We start from the raw sequence: 12,600 nt of genomic DNA on the forward strand, positions 1-12,600 counted from the left end.
TAGGAGAAGTCTACTGAAATATTTAATATATGCTTTTCCGTAAGACACGAGGACAGGCATCAGAGCAGCAATAAGCTTTTGCAGGTTCTTTTATCTTAGCTGTTCCAATCAGATGAAACACAGGTCACAGATAAATCATTAATGAAAGATGCAGGTATTGGTGTCTTGAAATATAATGGTCTCACCAGGATCGCTTTTGCTACAAGGGTAGCCAAGGAATGGGATTTTTTTTATCTTTGGCTGATACTGGTAGGTGTTAGACACACAATAGTTTAAATGTTTTTGTGCAATATTACTAGAAGATAACTGTTCTGGGCAAAGAGATCACTGTGAATTTAACAATACTATAATCCTAAAATGCTGCATTTACCTTGGTGAATTCTAGCTTAAAAATGGGTCACAGATAAATCTTCTGTACAGGACATTCTTGGGGAGAGAGCACAGCTGGAGGAAAGTGTTGTCAAAGATGTCACTGTTTTCAGAGAAGTTTGCATCATCAGGTTAATGTAAGCTCCTGTACTGAGCCACAACTCAATGTTTTTTCACTTGTGTTTGCCAAATACCTGGTGCTCTCATTTGTGGGCTGTAAAAGGCTTCCTTCACTTCATTCATTCTGGACAGTTTGTTGGTAACTATTAAAAACAGTTATTGAGTTCAAAACTTGTGAGTTCCAGACCTCTTTGTCACTGGTCAGGTCTTCAGACAGTCAAATTCTGAGGAGTTTTGATTCCCCATTGTCTTTCAGCTTGTCTAGTCATGTATATTGATGCTGTGTGAATACTATTTCTGCATTGCTCGTTCTAGAATGATTCTGAGAAGGTCTGAAAAATCGGTGTCAGATAAAACAAAGGGCTGGGAAGATGCAGCATTAGCATAAAATGCAGGGAATGAAAGAATACAGGGACTTTGTGAACCATTTAAAAAGGCTGACATAAATTTAATTTTTCAAGGCTTCTTATATCATTTGAACTTATATCTATTACTAGCAAAATGCCAGTGGAGACAGGAGGTGGCAAACCTGCTGATGTAACGTATGACTTATAAATGAAAAGGGATTTATTACTGTAGAAAATCTATAAGATGGAACTAACTCCCTTTTCCCCAACAGGTCTTTGCTACAAACACATTCACACTTCAGATTCTCAGGTTTGCAGGTTGCAAAAAATTAAGTAGCACTGCTTCATCCTGCTTGCAACTGTCCGTCCAGTTCACACACCTGAGGCATTATAATCTCAGAATGAAATCTTTAATTTACAAAATGAAATAGGCAATGATACTGGTTTTCCAACATGGTAATACTGGACAACACATAAATGTGTACGAGGCACATTATTTATTTATTTAGCAATGACCTCCCTGGGATTGAAACATTTAATGTTTTCAAAATAGCAGGCTTAATGAGAGATTTATTAAAGTTATTTGGTGATGTTTCTACTACAGTCATTGGCTGATTTTATAATTTTTCATTAATTTTTCATTCTTCCCATTGAGAACTGCAGTTTCCATTAATAGATAAAATAAGCAAACAGGACAGTTTTGGTGTACGGCGCTAAATCATAGAGCAGGTGAAATATTTGTACACCACACTGGCTCAAATGAATTAGAATGTATTGTAATTTCAGAGAACTCATCACTCTAGTGGTTTCAGGTGTGGTGATGGAGCGAAAGCCATAGACTGACTCTTCAGGGAAATGGAGAACAAAACAATTTTTCTCCCAGTTCTTTCTACCTTTCTCTTAAAAATAGTCAATCCTCTTCTATAGTAAAAGACTATGTGTCATAGATTGGTGTGTGTACTTCTGCTATTTATTTTTTTAATAGTATAAATAATTGTATAAATAATTGTTTATCTTATTGGAATTAAGAAGATGACCAAAATCTATTTTCTCTTTCTTAAATAGATTCTATTTTTAGGATGTGTGTGTGAAAAAAATATTCCATATTTCCATTAACATTAACAAAATTAAGGACAAAATAAGCTATTTCATCTAGCACAGGAGATTCTCAGTGGACTGAAAATTTCAAAGCTATATAAAGAAGGAAAGAAAAAAGCCTTCACTTGGACTATAAATGTTCAGTCTCCAGACCAGCAGATGAACAAAATAAGTTACATAGTCCCACTCCATTTATGGAGAATACTGCTGATAAAGATCTGATCATTCCCAAAGAAGAAATAAGGGGCTTTTCAAAACCTGTCACAATAAGTTATTTCTTATCAAGTTAATGGTCTTATCCTTGTTGGATTCTGAGCACCCATTTTTTTCAATAACCTCAGTAGGAGCTAAAGACATGAGACAAATAGCAGGCCTTCCTTTGACATTGGCAGGACAAGGCCCAGACATTTTAAAAATTACTTGAAACCCCAGTGCAGAGAAGAATACTTCATATTTCCCACAGAGGGAATATTAAATACATACTCCATAAAAGTGAAAAAGATCATTAAAGAGTTAAGACTCTCATTAATATCTCCATAATAATTCTTGCACAGAACAATTAGGTGTGGTGGCTCCCTATCTGTTTTTTAGTAATAGTATACACAAGGAAGGATTTCCATTAAGGTGATAAAAAGAGTTGTATGTGTACTTGAAGGGAATGACATGATGCTCCTGTGAGCTCAGAGGTGTAAAGTTAAAACACAAACACCCCCATCCCTGCTTGCTCTCAGCCTCTCTTGTGTGCAGACACACCAAGGAGCCTGGTTCTTCCACCTGGAGAGCTGACCTTCAAAATATAAATGGTTAGGTTGCCCTGCTAGCATGGTTCCTCACTCACCAGCTTAAACAGATGCTACAGATTGATTTGTCCTCTGATCACTGTTGGAGTTGCTGACTGAAACACTGAAGGCTAACAGCTTTTTAATTGAGTTCCTTGGTGTGACCACCCGTAAATTGTTTTAACCTTTTTCAGCTTAACCTTCTTCACACACAGACTCTCTAGGTAATGCAAGGTTGTCACCAACTGTGTCTTTATGCATCCTCTCTTCAACAAGAAGCACAAACATACCTGTTGGATTTAAATCATTTGGGAGGCTGCAATGTAGAGCTAAATTCACCAGTATCCTTGGTTGCCCCTGATGGCCCACAAGCCTGGGAAAGGTCCCCAGCAGACAAAGTATACACACACACAGACATATACATATAGGCTATATATATAGCCCTTAAGAGGGTAAAACAGCATAATATATATTTCCATTAGAAATAGAGGGAATTTTTACATTGACACAGCCACCTCATGGGACTCACCATGTACTCATTACATTAACTAGTGCTAAAACCGTTGCTCCAGTAACTCTCTTCCTCCTTCACTCTCACAATTAGACAGCCTTTTGCAGCCAAGCTATAGTAGAAAATTTACTCAGGGATCACAGTTCTTACTAGCACTTTCAAAAGTGCTGGTACACAAGCTGTTTAGAGCTGGATTTGCAGAGTGTGGCTTGCTTCTCCCAGTGACTACTTTACTGTTCGTATTATTTGCATCAGTGTCCATAGACCCCAAAGAACTTTGAGCCCTGCAAGGACTACTGTGATGTTAGGTACTGTCTCTATCTATGTATATGTGTAGTTAACACACAAGGTGAAATACTCAAAGGTATTAAGTGGAAAATTTTGCAAAGGGTACCCAGTGCAATCTTCAAAAGCTTCAAAGTAATTCAGATATGTAATTAACTTAAATGGAAATTAAAATCCTGACTGCAAATTCCAGTAGGGATCTATCAGTGTCTTTGAAAGCCTAAATAAAATAGAAAATCTGGCATATTGTTACTGATGCAGAGATCCAATAATTCTTTCAGACTAAACAGAAACAAGAAGTCAAAGAAAATCTAAATTGCCTAAATTAAAAAGTATTACCTTCCTTTAGCTGAACTTCAATGGCTAGCCTTAGAGTTTCTCAGACCAGGTATTTAATTGCTGGCAGATTTCTTGAGATAGTACAGAAGATTTCTAAAGAGTCATCATTGTCCCAGCAAAACTGCCTGTTTGAAAAGAAATGTCTTCTCTCTTTCAATATATCATTATGTAACTATTTCTGTATGCATATGTACAGTATATTGTGTGTGTGTGTGTTTGTGTGTAAACCGGTTGACTGGAAATGTAGCAGAAGAGATGGCTTTGTTTACATCAATAATCTCAGTGACTGCTGTAACTTGGGAGTTCATAAGAGATATATTCTTTCTTGCCATGTACATACAGAGAGGTTCTTCTTTTCTGTTGAAAACTGCACACATGCTTTGTTCTAGTCATCCAGCCAAACTCTTATGCTTGAAGGGAATTTATAAGATGCACAATGAAAGGCAAGTATTAACATAATCTATATTTCCTCCTTTGTACTTACTTATTTTTTCTTGCATTTCTTGCTGATTATCTCTCTTTAAAGAATTCTAATATTTCTGTCTCCATAAATTAGTCCAGCACTCTGTATAAGTTAACACATTTACTCAAGCAGAGGACAAAATCTTTGCTTGCTTAATGGACCCAAAGGAGATAAAATATGAAGTACCTGAATTCATGAGTATGTTTACAGTCATAAACCCTTCATTACCAAGGTAATTTTGCACACCCAGTGCTTTAAGAGATTAAAAAAAATAAATAATTTACACTGAGTGAGCTGTTGCCAGGGTGACAGAAATGAGATGATGTGTGAAATGACTAAACTGAGGTGGTAAATGATAAGAAAAGAGATTCATGACTGACAGAATGTCTAGAAAGGGAAAAGCCTGATTACAGGCATCTAGGGAATCTCATCCCTCTCTTCCTTCGTCTACTCCCCATAGTGACAGGTCTCCAAACCATAGGACACTTATCAATATGGATGTTTGAGAGTCACACTATAAACGACTTACCCTGACAACAGTTTTCTCTGTGCTAATCTGAAGTATAAAATAGCTCTAAACTGAGAAGCTCTGTGCCTCTCTGAAGTGAAAACCACAGAGCTGTGAAGCAGAGCCCATGACTCCTAGAAGAGGGAATAAAACTCTTTTACTGTGCTTTTTTTCATGTGCAGAAAGACAGTATTTGGAAGCCTTACTCCATATCCAGGTTCAGAAATCTTGAGATGTATGAGTGAGTGTGTTTCATCATGTAGCTATTGGTTAACACGTCTGATATTTAGAAAAAAAAGTGCCATTTATTGCCAAGATTTTAAAGACATTTATATTATGGCAAGAGATATTCAAATAGATCTCTGTCCTTTGTGCATGTTTGTTCAATGTAAAAAATAATGCGCAGTTACGTTTTTTCCCACAAAGTACAAAGGAATTAAATAAAATTTGGCTGTACTAAACAAATTCTGAGTCTTGTTTTGAATGGCATCAATCTAAAATAAAATGACCTGCTAATATTGGCATTAACTTACACAATTTCCTGTACAGAAAAGGAGAAATATACCTTATGATGACCAGCGATTGTGGCAATGTGAAGGGCTGTTAAAGCTCCATACCCAACTTGTTGAATGTCAGCTCCACCATGCAGCAGCGCTGTTAACAGTTCTGCATTGTCCTAAAAGGTATGCATTTAAAACATGTTATTTCTGGGACACAGCTCTAACAATTGTGAGCCAAAGAGAACTATATATGTCTAGGCCTCCCCAGCTATTACAAGGGACTGACCATGACCCCAGGAGCACAAGAGTGCAAGAAAATGGGTGGAGGGAAGCCTTGTCCAAGGCACCAGAAATCTCTCTTTTGCTATACCAAAGCCTGTATCTTTAAAAAAACAGCCTCTATTCTGATGTTATGATGTTTTTAAAGATCTCTCATCCTCCAAGCCATTACTAAGTGCTCACATAAACTGTTTAAATGTCAAAACACTACAGTACCTAACATAGAAGAAGGGTACCTGAGGAGTTCCCAGGATATATACATATATATAGCATGCATGCTAAATTCTGAACTATAAGCTTATTCTTCACATTGTTTCACTTCTTTCCTGTCATGCATGCAATTTTTGCTATGACTTCATTCATGACCCACCAGCAGTGGGTGCTATCAAATGATAATAAAAACATAAACTTGAGAAACACATTAATAGTCATAATGCCCAGTCAATATGACTTTTATGAAATTCTCTATTACAAATAGTGAAATTAAACACACAGAAGTGAAACAATTTGTTTGGGGGCAGTGGCAGAACTCCCAGGAGAAATTAGGCCATCTTTCTCACCATTACTTGTTCTAACTGCACCAACTAGAGCTAGAGCTATTATAATATTCACTTCTTGATCTGCCTTCCATCATCATCCAGGCCAGAGATGAGTCTCCAATTAATTTTCATTGTTTCCTAAGAAGAAATGCACACAACACAGGGGCAAAAGAGATGCTAAAAGCTTCAAAATTTCTCATTGTTCTATATCTCTTTGAAGCAGACAATAAAAGAAGGGCAAGAATTAATCAATGCCAGAGAAGCATCAGCTAAAATGTGTCTGTGAAAGCATAACATTTGTTCATACTGACATGGTTCCTGTTTCCTGGAAATATTAGGAATTTCTCTTTGATAATAATGGATAGTAAAAGTTTATATTACTTTTTCTGTCAAAGAGTTGAAGCATAGTACCATGAAGCATGGTACTTGATTGAATAATGGATCAGATATTATGGATCCAGGGAAGACAGACTGAGTTTGAATTATCTAGAAATGTTCAGTTTTAATTAGTGACTCAGTCCAATTTTCCTAATTCTGTTTCACGGTTACAAAACACCACAAAATATTCAGATTGTAGATAAGAAGTAGTCAGGGAGTCTCACAAGAAGTTGCCCTGTCTCAATATACATTACTTTATTTCTAAGGTTCTCTAGGCTTCTTTATATTTTACTTAGAAAAGAACTATAATACAACAAAAGCTGTCATTGGTTAACTCTTGGTAAACCTTAAAGTCTTAAAATGTCACTTATGGGAGAAATGTTATATTGCATTTTATTTTAGATCCCCAAATTCACACTAGTTTGCTTATCTTTCTGCAACCTGAAAAAGATATTGGCTATTGTAACACATCATTTGAGTGATTAAGTAAGTTGCTGATACAGTTTTCTGCTTAAGTGGATGCAAGAGATTTATCAACTTTACAGTGCAGGGAAAACAGACAAAATGAGATTTGATAGCAAAATGAAATCTATTCCTGAGTAATGAAAACGTTCTAGAAATATGTTATAAAAGTCCTTTTAAACACAAAATTGTTTACTTTCAACTAAATTATTAATTGGAAACCATTCACTGAGATTGACATTAAAGATAGGCAGGGAGATTCTTCTAAGGCAATTGGCTCATGCAACATTGTGTATGGGGGAAAGTTTCTTTTATGATTGCTGTAAACCATCAATTCATCCCATGATGTATAAGATTTGATTATTGTCATACTTTTATAGCTTGCATAGCTAATTGGTACCAGTGGTTGTAAAATTAAACTAACATAAGGATTCCAATATATAATGCAAGATATAGCAAGTGCTCTTATTACAGCAACCGGGAGAGGAAGGTTGCTTATGGTGCAAATATACAGAGTTAAGCCATGGAGATACAGAGCATAAGGCATCCACAGTGTATCATAACTTTTAGGTATCCAGCTCACAATTCAGTCTTCAGCCTATTTAATGACCACCTCTCTACACACACCTGGGGCAAGTTCAGAGCTCCAGTGAAGGCATTCATGAAACCTAGCATTTGGAGCAGGAAATTGGCTTAGCTCATCCATAGCAAACATTGGAAATAGGGGGGTGTCTTTCTTCCCACCTTCAGACAAAATTACAAAAGCTGCTGCTTGCATGCCTTCTTTCTTTCCACTCCTACTCCTCTCTACAATAGCTAAAACACTGCTTTGTTGGCAGTTCAGTGTCTTCCTTGCACAAATAATACTCATGACTGTATGCCGCGTGCCCCAGACACCACTGTCGTTACTCAACCTATGTTAGTCTTTCCCATCACTCTCCCTGTTCTAATGACCCTCCCGTTCATTTCCACGGGAAAGTTGATTGCATGCTCACTCCAGGACAGCCATAGCTTGCTGATTGGCAATATGAGTTTTAATTCTCTCCTCTTTCACAGGTGAGATTTTGGAGGAAAATGATTGTGACTGTGGTGACTCCTGCTGCATTTGGAATTGGGTATTTGGATTAAAGACCCTTCACCACATCTGTGTCCTCGCAACTGAGTGAGGAACACCACTAGTGGATCAAGAGTGGCACACAGGTGCCAACCTACTCAACCTTCTACCAGCTTTGAACATACAGCAAATCAGAATGGTATCTGCCATGACAGCTTTGCAGAGGAAATAGAGGCTGTTATGACCTTGTGGCACCTGTGGGACATAGGTGGCTTCAACATTACAGTCTAGAATATAAACTCCTAGATTTGATCTGAGTTTCCTCTCAAAAGTTAAGTGCTTTTGGGGCTAGCCAATACATGGATTAAGTTTCTAAGATGCTCTATCTCAAAATAAGAATCATAAGAATTCTTAAGGAAAATGTTCTTTGTTCACTTTATTCCTTGCTACTGTTATTGTTGAGTCTTACAAGATAAATATAACAGTGAAGAAAATTAATATTGAGGCTGAATGTGGAACTTGAGGAGGAATGATGAACAAGAAGCAAAAAAGGGAAAATTGTAAAATAAAGCCCTTTGATGTTCTTTCTATTAATAGCTATAATAATAAAAAGAACACTCCTCTATCTTGAGTTGCATTGCATGATTTAATCAATATTTCCAAAGCAATATCATATCCTCATGGGTGATACTGCAAAAGCACATGCTGATTTCCTGTGCATGGGCTCTTTATAGGTCATTTTCCTATGCACTATAAATGTGAAATTCATATTTTCACCAGAAGTAGCAACTAGAGAGTTCAAATAGACAGTTCAGACAAATAAGCTCCTCAGTTCTGATTTCTTTTCATCAGTTCTATTCAAAATAATTTACCTTATAAGCTGCCAAGTGCAGAGCTGTAAATCCATTTCTTGTTAGTCTGGATGGGCGCAGTCCTTTTAGCATAAGAGTTCTAATATGTGATTTGTTACCTTGAGAAAGAAAATTGGAAAACAAAGTCATTTACAGAAAAGAACGTGCAGATGAAGTAAGAAACTTCTGGGTGAGTTTGAAAGCAAAGAGAAATAGGTACCTCATCTGCTGAGCTAAGGCAAGTCATGGAATACACCTCATTAAACCTCAAAATGGAATTAACCACCATATCCCTATCCACTGGGATAGTTGGAGATCTGGCCACGTAGTGGCTCACTGTTTATTCACACTTTAATAATGATTTGTTCAGGATAGTTGAACCTCTAAAGAAGCAAACTCCTCTTTTAACATCCAGACCATGCTGCAAAGAACTCCATAAACTAGCAGATACCTCCAGAATCTCTGGTTTCTCAGACACGTAACTCCTTTGCCCTTTCAGAATGGAAGCACTGTTCTCTCTCTCTCATCAACATCATTACAGGGACAGTTGTTCTGATGGATGCTAATGAATGTCAGCATGAGCAAGTAGCTTTACTATTACTTTTCTGATGCACAGTGATGATCTCAAAAAATGTATCTGCCTTCTGAATACTTATGACTTTAATCAAGGACAATGTCAGATCTAATAGCTGCTCTCCCTCCTTCAAGTGTTCACATACAGTACCTAATTAATTGTATTGTCTGTTTTCTTAAACCTACTCTCACTAATCCCACCAATTGCTCTAATGTTACCAGGTACTGATGTCATCTTTGGATATGATCTTGCACTCTCTGAAAATAAGAGTAGAGATCCACTCCGTTTTCACCAATGCAGGATCAGGTCCTCCTTTATGATAGCATCTAAGATTAAGCAAATCCTTTATGTATGTTATTAGTAAGTACTTTGCAGAGCTGAAACCTTAGGGTAAAATTCTCTCTCCCTCTCAGCTAATTTCTGCTGAAAATTGTATAACAAGTGCAAAGTATGTGCATGAACTAATGACTTGCTATGTGGATAGCAGAGCAGCAATGTAGGTCAGAGTGGAAAGTTCCACCATTACTGTTTCTTTATGAGCATCCCAAAAGATATCTTGCACTCTTTTCTTGCATACTCTGATTTGCTATCTGCAAAAATGCTATCAGCTAATATTTTTCACTGAAACATTTGAGTTATTCTTCTTTTAATCACCGTGAAATAAAATACAGGTATTTTCACTATACTAGAAAAATAGATGTTGTATGTATGTCAAAGTACTGCTAAAACTAGCTCCCTAGCCTGAAGTCTGTATCATGTACAGAATACAGAAATGTAGAGCAATATGAGATGAGTATGGTTTGATTAACTAATGCATAAAGCAAGTAATTTTGAGTCAGTTGAACGCCAGTAGTAAAACATGCTACATTATAAACCAAAACTTTTCTTGGACTGAAGAATCAGCTATAATGGGTTTCAGTGTAACAGGATTCCACCCCCTTGGCAATAGAGATTTAGAGCAATGTTTATAGATACTTATCCAACTGTCAGCAAGGACAACTTCACTGAAAATATAATCTTCCTGACTGTTATTAGACAGAACAAATCAGTTGCTGTGTAAATAAAACGTTTAAAAGAACATAATATTTCAGATACATACCCCCACATATGCAACATAAATGAAGAAGAGAGAGCCCATTTTCTGTGCGGTAATTTAGATTGACTTTGCAGAAGGCTTCATCAGAGCTGAAAAAACAGATTTTACAGGTGATTACTGTTTTCATCCTTTAGCACAGTTTTTTTCATTTGGAAAAAATATCAAAGAGAAATTGCCTTTTTTTTTTTTTTTTTTTGAGACACAGGACTAAATTTATACCAGTTTACACTCCATAAATCTAGAAATACTTTACTGACATCAAGTGAGTAGTCCAGATTCATCATTTTCTGAAAAATTCTTCTATCCAGTCACAGTAATTACATTCTAAATGCAGCTAAATTAAAGAAAAAAGGAGGAAAGACTCTTCAGGAATATAAGCAATCCATGCAAAAACAGTTTATTTAGTGATGCAGTAATAGCTAAGTAATATGTTAAGAATATATGTGTTTGTTCTAAAATGATGAGCAGAGCGTGCATAGAACTAGAGGAAACAAGCCAAGTCAAAAGAGCAACCAGAAAAAGCCTTTCAGAAAGTAAGTTTATGTTGCCCAAATGAGATCATAGAAACACTATACAACCAATACATGGAAACATTTGTATGAAAACACTAGAGAAGCACATACATGGAAGGAAGGTAACCAAAGCTCAGACAAAAATTTGGCAGAGATCAAAGGAAAAATGATTCTAAAGCATTTTGAGGAATGAAGTAGTCTTTCTAAAACTTACATTTCTGGCTGAGGATATGCAGTTCTAATGGCACATTAAGTCCTAAGAAGAACTGTGAGTATCTGAGATCTGAGAGGATGGGAGGGGCTGGAGTGAGGCAGGGGAGCAGCTGTGCCAGGACAGGACTTGCACCTTTGCTCAAAACACCCATTACTGACAGCTTTTTAAGGCATCAGAAGGAACATGGACCCTGTAATGTTCAGCAGACTGGTATAATTTTATAGCACTGCTTTTCTGCTTTGGTTTATTGCATTGGAATATGATATATTAAAACAGAATTATAAAATAATTTATAGAGCCTCATTTTGGCTTTGCATTAACTTGTATTTTTGGTCTTGATATAAACAATTAAAATATTACAGTTTATATTCACATCCTACTAAGGAAAGGCATGTTTGCACTTAAATTCTTAGACAACTAAATGTCACTTATGTATTGTAACACTGACAAAATGAAGGTCAATTTAATGATTAACTTTCTTGCACTTTTTCGGTACAGTTTTACATTTTCTTATAGCTTAATGGTTTCATGGTGATTTCTAGGCCACACAAGGATGAAATGAATAATTAAAATGAAGTTATTATTATTAATACGTTTCTAACAAAATAAATCTTAAATCCGATCCATACCAAATCTGAATAATTAAAAAGACATTTAGCATTTTTATGTAATGCTCTGTTCTTTTATAGAAAAAAAACAAACATAAAAATGTTACAACCCATGCAATTTTATAATTCATTAATTTCCATTCTCCTTTTCCTGTCATACAACACTTGTCAAAGCTCAAAAATAAAGTACTTCATAAAATAAAGCTAGAAAAGCTGGCAGTAAAGGGAATGGGTAGTAAACTAAAGATGCTTCTAGTTTTACAAAGGAAGATGAACAAGGTCTCCATAGCTAGAGCTATACCCACCTCTGGTTATAAGTCCTAGTTCAATATGCATTATAGCTTTACTTGAAAAACTCCTGAATGCCTGAAGTGTCACATGTATTTTTTAAATAGGGAAGAGAGCTTCTGAAAAGTGTGAAGGAAAATGGTCACTCTGTTTTTACTTACAGATTGTTAAACGATTACAATACTTGAACATTTTAGCTTTTGTCGTCAAGTCTCATGGGTTTCCTTTAGCACAGATTGACTTGTTACTGCTCTGTCAAAGATTCTAAGTAATTACATTTGTTGAAAAATAAATACACATAGCAATTAATATTTTTATGGAGAATGCTGATTTCTGTCTGTCAATAGAAGTTTAGGGGTTTTTCCATTCAGTATCATTGTAACAATGATCATGGTTCAGCAGACCACTTAGGCTTGTATACAAATC

At 36.2% G+C, this 12,600-nt stretch overlaps 1 protein-coding gene across 1 annotated transcript in view; it reads right to left on the bottom strand.

Moving 5' to 3' along the window:
* The window catches only part of TNNI3K (TNNI3 interacting kinase), a 106,101-nt gene that overhangs the window by 86,478 nt on the left and 7,023 nt on the right, over positions 1 to 12,600 (bottom strand). Inside the window, exons 3-5 of the mRNA XM_064455777.1 lie at positions 10,556 to 10,641; positions 8,904 to 9,001; positions 5,385 to 5,495 (exon numbers count right to left, since the gene is read on the bottom strand). Of these exons, the coding sequence (XP_064311847.1) occupies positions 5,385 to 5,495; positions 8,904 to 9,001; positions 10,556 to 10,641 (295 nt within the window). The remainder of the gene's footprint in view (positions 1 to 5,384; positions 5,496 to 8,903; positions 9,002 to 10,555; positions 10,642 to 12,600) is intronic.

Source organism: Phalacrocorax carbo, chromosome 6, assembly GCF_963921805.1.
Source record: "Phalacrocorax carbo chromosome 6, bPhaCar2.1, whole genome shotgun sequence".
Classification (NCBI taxonomy): Eukaryota; Metazoa; Chordata; class Aves; order Suliformes; family Phalacrocoracidae; genus Phalacrocorax; species Phalacrocorax carbo.